Source organism: Desmodus rotundus, chromosome 5, assembly GCF_022682495.2.
Source record: "Desmodus rotundus isolate HL8 chromosome 5, HLdesRot8A.1, whole genome shotgun sequence".
Taxonomy (NCBI): domain Eukaryota; kingdom Metazoa; phylum Chordata; class Mammalia; order Chiroptera; family Phyllostomidae; genus Desmodus; species Desmodus rotundus.
The window spans coordinates 91,456,147-91,474,297 of record NC_071391.1 but is presented as its reverse complement, the minus strand read 5'-3'; the positions used below and the strand labels follow the sequence as shown (position 1 = coordinate 91,474,297).

The window sequence follows — 18,151 nt, the reverse complement described above, 5'->3', positions numbered from 1 at the left end:
CCTGGGTTCCTTTGATTGATCTCTTCCACTAGCCAGAAGAAACAGGAAGAAAGTCTCCTCTCTTTTTTTCCTGGAGTAGGGGAAGAGAAAATATTGTGACTTGGGGAGGATGGTTTGTATGGACCTAAAGATGCACTTATTAGGCACTTCCTATCTCTCCAGGGCTACTGTGGCACTCACTGAACCCTTTCTGATACCTGTTTTGTACCCAGCACTATGCTTACTGTGCTTAGTGCTTTGGGGTCACCAATCAGTTAACCATGAGGTGGGGTAAGAAAAATCTCACAGAACCCACCACAAAGGTTATTAAAAACATTGAAGTGTTATGATAAGTTAGTGAAAGATCAGATAACTTCCAACTTTAGAAAAGAGGTAGCATTTGAATTGTGCATAGAGAGGGAGTAAAGGAATAAAGTACAGTGCTTTTGAATAGAAGCCCTAATACTTTACTGGCTGTGTAACATTGGGCAAGTTAAACTCGTTAAGCCTCATTTATTCCATCTGTTAAATGGAAATAATAACAGTCCAATTTATGAGTTGTTGTGAGGACTAAAGAAGATGGATGCTTTAAAGTGTTAGTACATTGCCTGGCACATAGTGAAAGTTTAATAATGCTGGATATTAAAGTAACAAAAGAAAAAAGCAAACAAAATATAACCAGAGACATTGAAATTAAGAACGTTGTAACAATAGCCACAGGGGACTGGGGAGGGGATAGTGGGGAAAGGGGTCTATAGGAGCTACTATAAAGGACACAAGGACAAAATCAAGGGGGAGGGTGGAGGTGGGGGAGGGAGGTGGGACTGGCTAGGGTGGGGTGGAGGGAAGGGGAGAAAATGCAGACAATTGTAACTGAATAAAAATAAATTAATTAATTAAAAAATATAAAAAAATAGGGATTATTGGGGTGGACAATGAGTGGAGAGAAATACCAGGTGGAAAAAACGTTGTAAATAAGGCATAGAGGCAGAAAAACCCAGCACCTGTTCTATGAGCAGGAAATAGTCTGTGAGACTAAGGTAGGTTGATAGGAAGAACTATCTGGAAAGAAAGGACCTGCCTTCCCGTCAGCACATGGCTTTCTGTGCTTACAAGATAGGTGATCCCTTGCCCGTGGCACCACTTACTGTGACCTAAAGAGTGTGGGGCGGGGGCCTCAGATCTATGATAGGTGCTGCAAATAGCACTCAAGTCAGGAGTCCAGAGACCTGATTCCAGCAGGACTTGGTTTGTCACTAGGGAATTGTGTGACTTTGTCACTTCCCAGCTCTGTTGATGAGGGAGGCAGCTGGCCCCACAACCCCTGATTTTGGTAAATAACTTTTACATCTTCTTGTCATAGAGCCTCAGAGAAACCTGGGACCTGGGTAGAGCAGGCAAAGTTCTGTGTCTTCACCTGGAAAATGTGATAATAAGCTGGGCCACATCTAGGTTCCAGGATGTTTTCAGGATGCATGCGAGCTGATGAACTTGGCCACCTGATAACTCAAGATACAGAGAGATTTCAGTTTGGATTTGCACCCTGCCCCATTATACAGATGAGTAAACTGAGTTCGGGGAGGTGAAAAGCCTTGTTTACTAGGGTGGGGTGGAGGGAAGGGGAGAAAAGGGGCTGTCAGACAGCTAGTAAACGGTTGAGAGATAGGATTCCAGAACCAGACTCTTTCCCATACACCCTATAGCTTCTCCAAACACTCCAGGCCCCTTGCTGCGTTTAGGGCTCGGCCCTACGGGTTTCAAATTGGAGACTTCAGAAGCCCTCCCACCTCCCACCCCACAACCCCATAGCCCCCACCTCCAGGGGTTTCTAAAAGGGGCGAACTAGAGGAAGTCTGGGTCGCTGCGGGAGCGTTGGGGAGAGGCCCCCAGGCTGGGTTGGGGCACACAGGTGTTCCGCAGGGTCAGGACCTGCCCCGGCAGCACTCACTGGCCCTCTCCAGCCCCCCTGGCACCTTGTATGCAAATCGCTGCTTTGCCTGGGCTGGGGGCCAAGAGCCCCGGCCCTGCCGGCTTCGGCAGCGGGGCGGGGCGTGGCCGACGGCGCCCGCCCCACGCCGCGCGCCGCTCGGCGTGCTCACCTGGGGCAAGTGACAATCCTGGCCCCGCGGAGTGTTGCCCGGGCGGGAGAAGTTGAGTGCGCTACCGCGGCAGCGTCCACGGCGGAGGCGGCGACGGTTGGGGGCGGGAGGAAGGAGACCCTGGCTTCTCAGGGGGGCCGGCTGGGGCCCACTCGAGGAGCCTGCGGGGGTGCCTGTTTTGGCCCCGCCTTGGGCAGGATGGTGAATTTGGAACTCTTGCACACAGGTGAGGGAGGAGTAAGTGAGCTCTAACAGGTGTCATTGCGTGGTAAGGGTCAAAGGACAGGGCCACCATTCTGGGGGGTCTTATTCCCCAGCGGCCAGGATAGGGCAGCGTGGATAGATAGCTGGTCACTGGGGGCAGATTTGGGGAGGTTGATGTTGGGGTACCTTGGAAAAGGATGAAGGTGGGGTCTATGGAGTTAGGGGTGGGAGGGCTTCTGACGTCTCCAATTTGAAGAGTGGCAGGTATATGGGACTTGGGTATGCTGAATTGTTGTGTCTCATTGAAGTTGCCTTGTTCAATGATCACAGAAGTGTGGCTCACTCAGCCAGGGATGTGGACCAGGGAGTGTGTAAGTGAGGAAAATACATGTATCCATATGTTATGTGTTTGGTGTCCTGGGCATTTATGTGAAGTAATGACAAAGTGGGCATCTGTAAGGTCTGGACATGGGCTGGGGGAAGGGAGGCAGCTAGGAGAAGTGAGTGGGGCAGGGCAATTACAGAGGTACACCTGGGGTGGGTGTCATGCCACCGTGTATTGATTAGGTCTTGTGGAAGCATGTGTGCATGTGTATCAGAGGTAAGTCTACCTGTCCCCATGTGATTTGGGAGAGGTGGTAGAGCAGACCCTATGGGTGAAGGTGTGCCCACCTGCATGCTCTGTGGGTCTTAGTAATGCTATAGGGCTCTGTGCAAGGCATAGAGGAGGGGTGCCAATGTTTAGGTGCTGGTCAGGAACTCTGTGCGACCCCTGTGCAGGGGCCTGTAGAACGAGTGTTTGCATATCTTTGTCTAAGAGTGGGTGGTGAAAGACACATTCTTTGTGTTCTATGTCCCATGTATTCAGATCCCATGCCCTCCTTTCCTCAGGGATGGGAACTTAGCAGATGGAAAAACTTTCCCAGAAGTCAGTTTCCCCTGGGTGAATGGTATGTGGGCACCCTGCTGGTTCTTCCTACCATAGCTGGGTCAAGGCAAGAGTTACTATTCCTGAAGGATTGGGCTTGGTTTTAGGGTAAGCCTTTTGGAAATCTGAGGAGAAGCAGAGAACAGTCTTATGGTAAACAAAGCTAAACCGAATTTGGCTGTTTCAAAGTAGCAATTTGCCTCTCAAAAGTGGGCAGCACCCAATGACCTTCATTTAGGATTTCAGCGCTGTTGACAGAAATTTTATGCCCTGCTCTCCTTTATGAAGGAGTAGGGAGGAAATGTGGAGGGAGGCAATTTTTCCAACCTACCACAAGAAACAGAGCAGGCCAGAGGCTTTGGCCCTTCCTGGGACCCACCAATCCTGAAAACAAGCAGCAGAGGGTGGCCACGGAGCCCTAGGGTCCACAGTTCTCCAGACAGAGGACCTGCCAGGAAGGGCTAGGTAAGGCTAAAGGAACCACCTGGTGTCATTCAACATTTGGGAATAATTTGTTTCCGGACTCTGCGGCACCAACATGGGGCTGGACATACCTGGGAGTACATCCCCTGTTCTTTTTTCACTTCCAACCAAGAAGGTCTTGGTTTGAATGGGAGCAAGAATTCAGAAGGTGTTTCCCAGTGGCAGAAAGAGTGGCAAGTTCTTTAGGGCCAATATCAGAGACTTCCTGGGTTTTTCTTCACCTCATTATGTATGTAGGCTCCTGCTCTGGGGGAAGTGGGAGAAAGTGAGGCAGCTGGGACCCAGCAGGGAAGGAGTTTAGAGGCTAAGAGGATCCCAAAGAAAATAGGAAAGACAGTGAGGTTGAGGTGAGAGGGCCTAGTTCCTCCCCACCCCCATGCCTTGGCCTTGGAAGAAGCTACAGGCTGATGCTTCTCAGAAAACCTGACACCTCTCTCACAAAGGGGGAGACTGAGATAAACCTAAGGTGGGGTGACTCTGCAGGGTAAGGTCTCCGTCCACCTTGAGTAGGTTACCTGATTCATCTCTCTGCATTTACTTGCTACTCCTCTCCAGACCACTGCTTTAGTCTGGGCCCCTGTGTGGTGCTTGGTTCCCCTTCAGGAGCACCTCAGAGTGCTCTCTCAATGTAAGACTTTCTGTGGAACCTCTCTAACTGGATCTCCAGTTGAAGGTTCTCTTTGCTTGGTCATCTCAATGGGCCTTTCAGTCCAGGTTGTCTTTGTAGGATCTTTCAGTGTAGGCCCTGCTATGGGACCTGTGAGGAAGGGTCCTTCTATGGAGTGTCTCATTACTGGACCCCCTCTAGGGTCTCTAAGTCCAGGATCCTCTTGGTGGAACAAAAGACTTTGGGGTCCTATTTTTCCCCTCACAGTAATCCTATATCCTGCTGATGCTTTATAAATAACACTTTGGTGAATTCCAAGTCCTGGGCCTTTGGGGACTCCTCAGTTGATTTGCTGGAACAGTTTGGGAGGTGGAAGGAAAGGAACAGGAACACACAAAGTAAGGTGTAGAGCCCTCCACTCAGATAGGTCCATAAGCACTGTGACCCCTGATAACCTGGGTATAAACCATGGATCAATTCTGTCTGGGGCCTCGGAGGTTTGTACTTCATAGAGCATCTCTCACATGGGAGGAGGAGCACCTTAGTAGGCATGAGGTCACCAGACATGGGGGTACCCCAGCCAAGTAAGGGCTGCCCCCTCCCAGGTCACACACAGGTAGACCGGTAGTAAGAGTCAGACAGACAGATGGGGAAGGAGAAAAAAGAGAGGAAAACAGTGAAAATCCAGCCAGAGGGGTTCACTTGGCTGACTCCAGGCATCTCTTTTTCTGCCCTTCTCTCTGTCAGGGCTAGGAAAGAGGGATCCAGTCTTACAGACTGATACCAGTTACAGTCCAGAAATACCATTTGAGTTGGAAGGCCTTATTGTGAGAGGAAGTAGATTTCTCTTGTAGAAGAGAAGTCTCCTTCAGGAAAGAGTGGAAGCCATGGCTGACTCAAAAGTAGAACTGCTGGATCCCTTGAATTCCCTCTGGTGGAAGTGCCACCATCAGCAGTTGTGTGAGGGAGAAATCAGGAGGGTGCTCCAGTACCTTTCAAAGAGATGAAGATGGACAGTAGGAGAGAGAAGGGTAGGCCCTCTGCTATCCCCAGTGGTCTAAGACAGTGTGGATGCTCAGCCTGCAGCCTGGGGGCAATGTTGCCCATAGACTTTGCTCCTGCAGGTTCACACACTCATCCTGGTTCACAGATATGTAAAGAGGACCTGCTCCTAGGTCATGCCAAGGCTCAGGGAGGGGCAAGGTCAGCTGCCAACAAATTGTCCCAGCTTTAGAGTGTGGGGACGCCAGGGAGGCAGATGAAAGTCTGTGTCTGGTATCTGGGCTCTTACATAGAGCAGCTGAGCCTCCCCAGGGAAGGGAGTGATGGCAAAGAGCCTACTCAGTTGTGACTGAGATAAGAACAGCCAAGAAGCCTGGCCCCACCCTGCATCTCTCTCACTCACCCCTGCAAGTGCTGTCTGACAGGTGAAGGGTTATGGCATCTTGGGGAGTTTCGGTGTAGGCTGAAACCCAAAAGCTTGTCCCACCCATTAACCCAACAGGAACAGGCTGTTAGTGTCTTAGCATCCTATCAAACTTAGAGGAGGTTTTACAGATTATCTCAGCCTGCCGCTTCTTTCAGGCTCAAATCCCTGTCCAATCCAGAAGTGTCAGTGTTGCTTCCATAATGGCTACATCAAATGAGTAGATGTTCTGGCAGAGTATGGGCCCTTTGACTCCTTCAAAGTTATATTAGACATAATTAAGACCACCTTTTAAGCTCATTGAAAGGATGAATAAGAAGGCTTTTGGGTATATTTAAAGGCAATGCAGAAGATGGGTGTTGAAAGGGAGTTTGGGTTATAGGCATAAAGTTATGATTAAGCTTAAAAAGTTACCCTTCTTAAATGTCAGGAGTTTGAAATAAGCTGATTCAGAAAATCTGGTCATCATTCTGGCCTTACTGCATCTTGAACTCTTCCTGTTCCTATGAGAATTTTTCCTATAAAGTCAGAATTTGGAGAATGCCAGTGGTTCCTCAGGTAACAGACAAATTATAATAGTGCTGAGACAGAGAAGTAAAGCTGTTTGTTGTACTAGTAGAAGGGGACTAATATCAAAACTTAAGTATCTGTTTAGTTAATTCATTTATCACATGCTAACTTTGTGCCTGACAGTTTTCATTTGCTCCTCACAATAAGCCTGGGAAGTATCTTTATTCCTGTTTTTTAGTTGAGAAAACTGAGGTTCAAATATGTGACTGGGGCCCCCCAGCTAGTTCGCAATGGTACTGGAATTAAACCCAGGTCTGTCTGCCACCAGAACCCATGCTCTGAATTCCAGGCTCTACTGAGGCAGATTTTTAAAATCACCAAAGGGAGAACTCTCCCCCTTCCACATCTTCCCAGCAGTCTCTCATTCTTCTTAGCACTGCCAAAGAATCCCTATGAGAAAGTGAGCACTGAGCACATCTGTGTTAAGCCATGTCTAGCTCCAGGGGTAGTACTTAGGGGTGGGATGAAGCAAAGCCAATTTTTCCATTGGTGTAAAGGTGAGAAGCAGCAGATGTCCTTTGCAGATGTGTCCAAGTGGCCCACACTAGTTAGTCTGCATATTCATGCATGACAGACTGTATAGAGAATTTCATACTGCAGCACGAAGGACTGAAGCTCAAGAAATGCTTTCCTAAGTATAGTACACCGGGAGACATGGCAGAGTGTGGTTGCAAGATTTCACCTAGAGGTCTGTGACCATGCAGGACAGCGGAGGTCTGGGGACAGCTGTATGGAGTGCCAAGTATCTACCTAAGAGTTGTCACTTTAGCAGGTCTCAAAAACATTACTCAAACCACAGTGGCTCCCAAGGTTGCTTTTTTTCCTCCCCTCCTTCTGGGGTGTTATAAGGGCTGGAGAGCCTCTGGACTCCTCATCTCTGTCTTGCTTGGCAGGATAGTCACCCTTCTTATCCTGTAGTCACTACAGCCTCAGAGGCCACAATTTAAATCTCTGCCAGAGCCACACACGTTGTTGCCCTAAAAAAACAATAAGTAGGTTTCTCCCCACTTTCCTTAGAGTGAAGGTCCACCCTTTCCCCTCATCCTGATCATCTCCAGATATCAGATGGCCAGACGGCTAACTGCCTAATTACCTCATGCAAATTAAGACTACCAGTTTAAATGGGATTGGCTGGCAACCAGGCATGTAAAACTGGCTCACCAAGACTTTATCAGGTTTGAAAGAGTTAAAATTCTGCCCCAGAGAAGAGGGTGGGGAGGTGAGGGTCAACATGATTTGTATAAAATAGTCTTCTGTCTTTAAGTCTTCAGTATTTGGGTAATTTAATAAGGAAGGTAATTGAGAGAATGAGTTACTGGTAGTTCAAAGTTGCCGCTTTCCTTCTCTCTTCTGACTCTGGAGGAGACTTAGAGGCCTCTTAGATGATGGCAGCTGTTTGTTGTGGGTAAATGTCTAGTTTATTGAAAAGAAGCAGGGCAGAGAGGCCCAACTCACAGCACTTGGGAGCTGAGATGGGCCTTACCTAGGTCTTCTCTCTTTCCAGGGCATTGCCCTATCCACCATCCCTTTTTCACTGAGCACATTGGAAGTGTAGGAAAGAAGGTAAGTAAGGATCTCCAAAAGAACAGGATCTCCAAGGAGGACCATAGAGGAGCTACAGTTTGATTCCTAGAGAGTGGGCCCAGAAAACAGAAGCAGAAATTGGAGAAGAAACATGAGAAGGTGAAGCCTTGGTTCAAGGGTACTCTTACTTTCCAGGGTAGGGTTATTATGAGGGAAGGAGGAAAGATGGATATTTCTTATGCTACATTAAAAGTAAAATAAGACTTCCGGCCAAGTTGGAGGTGTAGGTAGATACATTTTGCTTCCTCACACAACCAAAAGAAGGACAACAACAAATTGAAAAACAAAAACAACCAGAACTGCCAGAAAATTGAACTGCATGGAAGTCTGACAACCAAGGAGTTAAAGAAGAAACATTCATTCAGATTGGTAGGAATGGGCAGAGATGGGCAATGAGGGCAGAGATTATGCACAGCAAGGCCCTGGCAGCTGGTGGATTGGGGGGGGGGGCTGGCAAGGTGGTGGCTGGCAGACTGGGTGGTCCCACATTCGCATGAGGATAAACCAGGAGGAGCAACTGAGGAGCAAGGCAAACTGTGCAACCCAGGGTTCCAGCATGGGGAAAACTGCGCAACCCAGGGTTCCAGCATGGGGAAATAAAGCCTTAAAACCTCTGGCTGTAAAAACATGTAGGAATTATGGTGGTGGGAGAAACTCCCAGGCTCATAGGAGAGTTCATTGGAGAGACCTACAGAGTCCCAGAACCCATCCATCCAGGAATCAGCACCAAAAGGGCCCGATATGCTTCTGGGAAGTGGAGAAAGTGACTGAAAGCCGACTGAAAGTCTGCCAAGAGCCGAGCAACAGCATTGTTCCCTTTCATACCCCTCCTCCACATACAGTGCCACAACGCAGCAACATGGGTTGCTCCGCCCTGGCAAATACCTAAGGCTCTGCACCTTAGAATGTAACAGGTGCACCAAGACAAGAAAATATAGCCCAAATGAAAGAACAGATCAACACTCCAGAGAAAGAACTAAGCAATGAAGAGATAGTCAACCTATAGGATGCAGAGTTCGCAGCATTAGTAATCAGGATGCTGACAGAAATGGTTGAGTATGGTCATAAAATAGAGGAAAAAGTGAAGGCTATGCAAAATGAAGTAAAGAAAAATATATAGGGAATCATGGCATGGACGGAACTGGAGAGCAATATGATAAGTGAAATAAGCCGGGCAGTGAAAGACAAATACCGTATGATCTCACCTATAAGTGGAACCTAATCAACAAAACAAACAAGCAAGCAAAATATAACCAGAGATATTGAAATTAAGAACAAACTGAAAGTAACCAGAGGGGAGGTGAGAGGGGATATTAGGGGGAAAAGTGGGGAGGGTTTTCAGGAACATCTATAAAGGACACATGGACAAAACCATAGTGAAGTAGGATTGAGGGTACGAAGTGGGGATGGCTGGGGTCGGGGGAGTGGTGGGTGGAAAATGGAGACAACTGTACTTGAACAACAAGTTTTAAAAAAGTAAAATTAAAAAAGAAAAATTAAAATATACAGGGAACCAACAGTGAAGGGAAGGAAACTGGGAATCAAACCAATTATTTGGAGCAGAAGGAAGAAGTAAACATTCAAGCAGATCAGAATGGAGAAACAATAATTCAAAAAATGAGGAGAGGCTCAGGAACCTCCGGGACAACTTTAAACATCCAACATCTGAATCATAGGGGTGCTAGCAGGAGAAGAGAAAACCAAGAAATTGAAAACTTATTTGAAAAAACAATGAAGTAAAACTTCCGCAATCTGGCAAAGGAAATAGACTTCCAAGAAGTCCAGGAAGCTCAGAGAGTCCCAAAGAAGTTGGACCCAAGGAGGAACACCCAAGACACATCATAATTAAATTACCTGAGATCAAAGATAAGGAGAAAATCTTAAAAGCAACAAGAGAAAAGGAGACAATTACCTAACCAGTAGTTCCCATAAGGCTATCAGCTGATTTCTCAAAAGAAGCCATATGGGCAAGAAGGGGCTGGAAAGAAGTATTCAAAGTCATGAAAGGCAGGGACCTACATCCAAGATTACTCTATCCAGCAAAGCTATCGTTTAAAATGCTAAATGATAAACTGCTTCCCAGATATGGTCAAGTTAAAGCAGTTCATCATCACCAAGCCCTTATTATATGAAATGTTAAAGGGACTTATCTAAGAAAAAGAAAATGATCAAAACTACGAACAGTAAAATGACAACAAACTCACAACTATCAACAACTGAACTTAAAAACAAACTAAGCAAACAAGTAGAACAGGAAGGGAACCACAGAAATGGAGATCACATGGAGGGTTATCAGCAGGGAGGGGGAGAGGGGAGAATGGGGGAAAAGGAACAAGGAATAAGAAGCATAAATGGTAAGTACAAAATAGACAGGGAGGGGTTAAGAATAGTGTAGGAAATGGAGAAGCCAAAGAATTTATATGTATGACCCAAGGATATGAACTAAGGAGGGGGGGAATGCTAATGGGAGGGGGTGTGCAGGGTGGAGGGAGATAAGGGGGAAAAATGGGACAACTGTAATAGCATAATTAATCAAATATATTTTTTTAAAAAGAAAACAAACCCTCACATATGCTATCTACAAGTTACTTCAGATAGAAAGACACACACAGACTGAAAGTAAAGGAATGGAAAAAGACATTTCATGAAAATTGAATTTTTTTTTAAAAGCTGGGATAGCAATACTTGTGCCAGACAAAATAGACTTTGAAACAAAGCCTTTAACAATCGTCACAGAAGGACCCAGCATTACACTTCTGGGTACTTATCTGAACAAACCCAAAACACTAAATGGAAAAGTCATATGCATCCATATGTTCATTACAGTATTATTTACAATAGCCAAGATAGGGAAGCAACCTAAATGACCATCAGTAGATGAATGGATAAAGAAGCAGTGGCTATATATAATGGAATATGACTCAGCCATAAAGAGAATGAAATCTTGCCATCAATAACAACATGAATGGCCGTAGAGGGTATTGGGCTGAGTGAAATAAATTAGACAAAGACAAGTACCATATGATTTTACTTATATGTGGAATCCGAAAAGCAAAATAAGCAAACAAGCAGAACAGAAACAGACTCATAGATACAGAGAACAATTTTGACAGTTGCCAGATGGTAGGGGAGTTGAGGTGATAGGTAAAAAAAAGTGAAGGGATCAAGAAGTACAGATTGGTAGCTGCAGATTAGTCATGGGGATGTACAACACACCATAAGGAATGTAGTCAACAATACTGTAAAAACTATGTATAGTGTCAGATGGGTACTAGATTTAGAAGGTGATCACTTTGTAAGTTATACAACTGTTTAATCACTATGTTGTACACCTGAAACTAATATAATATTGTAAGTCAACTGTAATTGAAAAATAAAAAAAGTATTAATGATGGGGGGCAAATTAATTAATTAATTAATTAAAATAAATTCCCCAAATCCAAAATGAAATGAGGATTAAGATTGGGATGCATCTCCCCCACCTCCACCTTGTTACCTTGTTACCCCTCCCCTTGTTACATTTTTACCAACATTGCCTGGTAATAGAAGGAAATGGAGATAAATGATGCAAAAGGTGAGAGACCTTATAAGTAGCATGGGAGAAAGGGAAAAGAAAGGGAAAGGAAAGGAGCCAAGCATGGGAGGAGGGGATATGTGCCCAGAGTTTATGAATATTCTAATAGTTGGGTATTCAGGAGTCAGGAATTTGAAAGCCTGGTGGTTGTTGTAATTACACATTCATCTTTGCTATTAAAGCCAAATATCTCATAGCAAGAAAAATTGTGACCTGTTATTAAAATCAGTTGTGTTTTCCCTGTAGATATCAAGATGAGTGAGGATGTAGCAGATTCCACAGACGTTCGTAGTGCTCTCAGCCAAGTGGAGACAGGTAAGGGTCTTCTCTTCTGGGGAAGGATACAGGAAAACAGCTGGTGGGAAAGAGCTGTTTCAGTCCCCAATTTAATATTAAAACAGAATCTATTTGCACAGGTAGAGCTACAGGCTTCATGAATTGCTTTATGTATACTGACAGCTGAACTAGGAGAATATAGGTCAGTTGTATCCATTTTGCTGTTGTATTATCATCAGAGTATATTTTCCTAAGGTTCTGTGGGGTGGGACACCTGTTCCTCTTAGTTGAGAAGAAAATTCTCTCCAATCTCAAAAACCCCAGTCCAGCTGGAGACTGATAGGCATAGTCTAGGCTCTGACTCTGTTCTAGAAAAAAAATTCAAGTCTAAAAGCCAGGATTCAGGAGAAGGTGGGTTACCCTTTACTGGCTGGCTGGAACTAACTCTGTTCACTTGTGCTAGTTATATTGCCCTAGGTACAGGGGGACACAGCTAAGAGAATATTAATGTGGGAAGAAGACCACACTTAGCAGGCTGGAACTCATGCTCTGTTATTAGTCACATGCCCAAGTTATGTTGGGGATAAGAAGGAACTATGCAGAACCCCAAAAGGTGAACCAGGAGAGGGAGGGAGTTCAGATCCTAGGTTGGGATTAGGATGGTTAAGGTATTATTGACAATCCAAGCAAGTTCTGACCTCCTATCTGGGAATGTAGGAACTATGTACAGACTAGGTTCTAAGGAGAAATAATCCAGATAGAAGCTGGGACTTTTGGAATTTGACTATCATCCCAGGGTTACTGCCAATTCAATATGTGACTTTAGACCAGCCACTTTGCCTCCCTAGAAGGCAGGAACTGATGACCTTTGGAGATTGGATTTAGAATCAAACAGACCTGGGATAAAAATCACAGCCCTGCTGCTTACTGGTCTGAAAAGTTAATTTAGCCTTGTCTCTTCTGTAAAAGGGAACAATTTATGCACATCTTTGAGAATGGGTGGAGAGTTAGCTGAGATTATGTTTAAAGGCCTTAGCACAGTGGCGGCTGTGATCATCATTACCTCTAATGGCATCATTAGGATTCTGTGATTCTGTAATATACAGAATGAGCATCACTGCTTAGTGCTTTGGGGCTGCAGGTGGCTGGGGTGCCCTTCCCCCCTTCATTCAGGCCAAGTGGGTCAGTCCTACAGGTTGATTTTTCTCCTTTCACCATTCAGTAAATGATTCTGTATGACTCCTTAACTCCATGGAGACCGTGAAGTCCATGTTGTCTGGAACTTCTCCAACCCTAGCCTTTCACTTATGGGACTCAGCTCAGTGGCTGGTAGCATCCATGCTTAGGTGATCATCAAATCACTGCATGTTTTTAAGGGCAAGAAAAAAGAGGTAGCAAATTAAAGTAACCAAACTTCCTGGAAAGTCATTCTTACTCATTTTTTAAAGAGGAGAGCTTATTATGAGTCACAGTGGTTACCAACTTGGTTTTATGGCTTTCTTTGGATTTTTAAAAGGCAGATTCCCCTTTCCAGCAGTGCATGAATTAAGGGGTTTGTGTCTGGGTTTAAAGGAACTATAAACAAAGATGACCTAGAAAGCCCAAGCTCCCTGAGAGCACCTTCTGTATTGTGTAAAATCCCCAAGAGGCACAAGTTGAGCGGAAGCTGGGAAAGGAGGTGACTTTTCCCATCCACACTGGCCCAGACTGCAAAGGAGAGCATTCTCAAATGCAGACATAGACCTCCTGGTTGATAGACACCTAGTGGGGCAGGTCTTTTTTCCCTTTCTCTCTGCTTATCCTTTAGTTAAAGCATAGTTGGAGGATAAACTGCTCAAGGCCTCAGAGTGTGACAGCACTAGGGACCAGAGGAGGCTCCCAATCCCCTGTCCAGTGCTCTTTCTACACCCTTCAGAGGACTAAAGCCAAGCTGTTTCTAGATATCTACACTATCAGATTTTCTGTCAATTCCTTTTACCTCCTACCTATTGTTACTTTTACTTCATTTTGTAGGCTGCCAGCATTTTTGTTGTTGTTGTCAATTGAGTGGTTGATAAGAATATACCCAAGACACATTTCAAAAGCCCCCAGGTATGTAACTGACAACCCCACATACCTATGCAGCTAACCCTATGACTTTTGACCACACTGGTCTCAGCATAGCCTCAAACTCAGAGTTGGACAAATCTGGTAGGCTCAGGAGAAAGGAGGGAAAGAGCAGTTTACATTCATGGAGCCTCCTCTCCATGCCTGGGCACATGTATATTTACCCAAAACTTTACATACATCATCTCATTTTTCATTCTTACAATTCCCATTTTTACCAATGGGAATTGTGGCTCAGAATGAGGAACTAACTTGCCCAGGGTCACACAGCTTCAAACTCCAGACTCTGCCATGATCTCCCTGCAGACTATCGGGCAAGTGTTTTCCTCACCTGGACCTTTATTTTTCTCCTTATAAAGAAGGGGTTTGTATAATCTCTAAGGGCCAAATTTTAAAAGGTATGTACATGGTTCCACTTTTCCAAATTCTCTCCCATCAGTTTCCACACTCTGTATTTACAACTAGACTTTCTCAGTGTGGAGTTCTCCCTCTCCACCTTATCTCCCTCAGCCCCTCACATTTCCTTCTTTCCAGCTTTCCTCTCAGCATTCTCTCATCTAACACCTCCAGCTGCCTTGCTGTGTTCTGTCTCTAGTCCTCTTCTCTGACCTGGCTGGTAGTCCTCTAATCAACATTTGCAGATCACATTTGGGTCAGACCTTGGGCCCAGAAAGATGGAGAATCATCCCTGTCTTCACAGGGCTTTTCTCTTAGTGCAGGAATCCCATGATGGAGTGGATAACAGTACCAACTTATGTCTGGAAGAATACACTCAAACACAGTGCATTTAGCCTTCACATCAATTCTGTGAGGGTAGATGTTGTATCCCACTTTGCAGATGAGGAAGTTGAGGATGATGATGAGAAAGAATGTTAGCTGATTTCCCCAATATCACATACCTTGTAAATGACAAAATTAAACCTGGGTCTTTCTAGTGGCTTTCTATTCAAAGATGGTGGTGGAAAGGCTGCGGACCAACTTGGGGAACCAGAGACAGAGAACACAAGAGAGTGGCAGCAGCAGAGATGACAAGATTATGGATGGTAGCACTGATGACAGGAGTTAGAGGGGAGCCAAACGCCTGGAAGGTGGGGTGGTGTGGTTCAGGAGGCAGAGCCCTGTCTGGGGCCAAAATATGCTTGTTGGGGAAGAGAGGGAAAGGTCTGGGGTCATGTCACTCCCTTCTGGGGAGGGTGAGAATCTAACCTCTGAGAGGACTTTCTCCTTCCTGTCTCTTATCCTGAAACAGCCTCACCAATACACCAGCTCCTGTCACACCTTGCCACCCCATTTGACAAGGGGTGTGGGGTGGGGTTGCAAACCAAGATGACAATGGAGCAAATGTCTTGGCACCCTTGTCCTACTCAGAGATCTGTGACTCTGTGACGGGAGCCTAGAGAAAGAAAAGGAGAGCTAGAAATAAGGGAGAAATGGGTTTTGTCAGTTGCCTCTTCCTGTTGCTTCCATTGTCCTGTCTGTGTGGTAGAAGGACTAACACCTGTCCCACCCTTGGTGGTAGAAGGACCACCAAGGCGAGATAGCTGTTTGGGTAACCTGTGCAGAAAGTCTCCCCACTTAACCCTGGGAGCTTTCAACGTGGTCTTAAGAAGGAATAATCATGACTGTATAAGGGATCCCAGAGGTTAGTGATTCTCATAAGGTCCCAGAGAAAGAATGAGTATCTGACCCAAGACTAGAAATTCCTTTTCAGTCATTGCATTCCCAGGGCCTCCCTATCTCCACCTGCACTCGGTCCCCAAGACAAAAAGTTGAGGATAAAGAAAATATGTTTCATCGTGACCCAGAGGCAAAGATTCAGGCAGAAACAGGCAGAAGGCTTTAGAGATGAGTGTGGTTTTTCAATACAAATACTTATTAAATAAAACTATGCTTTCAAGGGCAGGGAAGACAGGAGAAATCTAGGAAGTGCTTGGGGTGAGGGAAGAGTTGGAGGGAAGTGCTGAAGAGTATCCTATTGACAGCCCTTTCTAAGTGAGGCACATGTATACATACACACACACACCTTCCAGTTTGTGATTAAAAGACAGAGTGGGTGTGAAAGTGCTTTGTAAAGTGTACACCACATTACAAATACAATCTATCACTAGGTTGATAATTATTGGAAACATTCAGGAGACAAGATAAAGAACTGTCACTGAATGATTTGGGACAAACCTGCTTGTGCCCTGGACTTGAATTTTCTCCTTGTGACGTGCGGAGAAAAGTGCTGCAGGAGTAGAATGAAGGGGGTGGGCTGGGTGGTCCCCAGGATTTGAGCTTTGACTCTGGTCCTGTGCCTCAATCTGTACCTACTCCATCCCTTACCTCTCTGGAAGAGAAAAATGAAGCTACAATCCCTCCAGACTTCCAGGGGAAACTGATATGAATTTCTGAGGATGGAAGGATTCTGAGAGGACATCTTGTTTATACCTCTCCCTTCCTCTGGAGACATTTTAAAACCATTTATGGAAAATTTTAAAAATCTACTGTTCTTAGAGAGATTTTTTCCCTTCATCTATCCTCCACTCTTAAGAAAAGCTAACCCCACAATTTCTCTTGGCCAGCTGTTCTTGTAGGATATAATCCTCAGTGCCTGGAAGTGCTTTCTTATCTCTCACTAAAGACAGTCATGCTGCACCATAAGCCCATTGCCTTTGATTTTAACCTTCTCAAACCAGAGGGGCTTCCATCCCAGCTCATTTCCATTTTCTGTGACAGGGAGATTAGAAGGTCTCATTGACCACATAGGCTTCATACTATGGCTCTGTGTGCTGGAGATCTCAGGAGAGAAGCCTGTGTTGTCAGAAATCCCCTATCTGCCTCTAGCACTCAGAGAACCTTAGCAAATAAAACAGCTGCAACAACCTCTCACACCTATACCACACCCTTACAACTCACATAAAATTTACTTTTTTGTTCATAGATTCCCAAACCCAAGCCCAAAGGGTAGACAAGGCAGGACCATACTGCTCAGATGAGCTGTGGATGGCTGGGCTAGTCCTGCCCAGTATCAGTTCCTCTTCCTTTTGGAGGTCTGTTGAAGGAAATGCTACTCCCAGCACCCTCCTGCTGCCATCGCTTTGGCCCCCAGAAGAACATGGACCTCCTTTCTTTTCAAACTAAGAGGGAAAAAATTGAGGGACCTAGTAGGGGGTATCCCTGTGCTGTCTTTACCAATCTGAGCTCCACTTAGTCCCATTAGTGGTCATTCTTTAGAGCACAGCTTGTCAAACAATCTGAGGTACATGACCAGTTGTTTTACTTCCAGTACTATCATAGACCAGTACTTGGCCTGACTGTGAAGGATTGGCACACAGCTGGCACCCACCATGCACATTTATCAGGATCCAAATTCCTCTATACCTGCATCAACAGGGAGAGCCCACTAATCAAGTGCTTGGGGTGCTCTTAACATTTATAAATTCTTACTCTTACATATCGGATCTCACACCTTAATGGACAGTTCACGGACAGGCCATGGACAGTGGAGTACACTGAGGTGCTCTGCCTTGGAGGAGTTTGCAGTGTATATCAGAATATCCCTTTCCTTTGGCATTCCATGAGCAATGGCTACAGCTGACCCTGGGTACATCTTAAGACCTTCTTAACAGTCCTTCTACTCCTACTATGGGCATTGTTAGAGTGATGAGAGGAGATCCACTAAGAAAGAGGGTCCCAGCCTATCCTTTGCTGACAGGGGTGACAACACCTACACAGAGGCTGAGAGACTGGGTTTTGAGGAACATCCAGAGACTCAGGCCATTGCAGCTTCCGGGGCCTCAGCCCTTCACTAAGTCACCAAAATTGTAGCACCCCTCCTCCCCAGCTGTGAATAAATGCCTCTGGTGTCTTGGGCCATCCTCTTCCTCAAGAAACAATGAGGGCAATGAACACCTGGTGTGGAAAAGTGCTAAATAAGTGGAAAAATAATTTAAAGTAAAATGAGTAACCCAATTAGGGTGTTTTAGGGTCTTCAGGAGCAGCCAAAATCTAGGCATTAACTACAATGAAATGTAGTTACATTTTGTTCTACCCTATCCTACAAGACACACACAGAGACCCACACTCACAAAATCCCCACCTCAAACCCCTCTTGAAAGGCTTAGGGCTATACCCACTAGAAGTCTTTCTTTCTAGTCCAGGCTGCTCTGTCAAAGACAGGCTTAGGTCCTCAAGGGGGCTTGGGAAGCTAAACAGGTATCAAGGAAATGGAAATTGGAGTCTCAGACAGCTTTTGGTGGTGGGTTTCTTGAGTTTAAATCCCCCTCCCAAGCAAGTAATTTGCCTAGGATGACCCACCATTAGGAAGAATTGC

At 45.5% G+C, this 18,151-nt stretch overlaps 1 protein-coding gene across 4 annotated transcripts in view; it reads left to right on the top strand.

Moving 5' to 3' along the window:
• The first annotated feature begins 2,124 nt into the window (after positions 1 to 2,124).
• POU2F3 (POU class 2 homeobox 3) overlaps positions 2,125 to 18,151 on the top strand; it is a 103,725-nt gene continuing 87,698 nt past the window's right edge. For 2 of the 4 annotated variants that reach the window (XM_045203000.2, XM_045202996.2), the window contains exons 1-2: positions 2,125 to 2,304; positions 11,701 to 11,769. In XM_045203000.2, the coding sequence (XP_045058935.1) occupies positions 2,277 to 2,304; positions 11,701 to 11,769 (97 nt within the window). In that variant the 5' untranslated portion in view covers positions 2,125 to 2,276. The remainder of the gene's footprint in view (positions 2,305 to 11,700; positions 11,770 to 18,151) is intronic. The other 2 variants (XM_045202998.2, XM_045202997.2) reach the window with 2 other exon arrangements.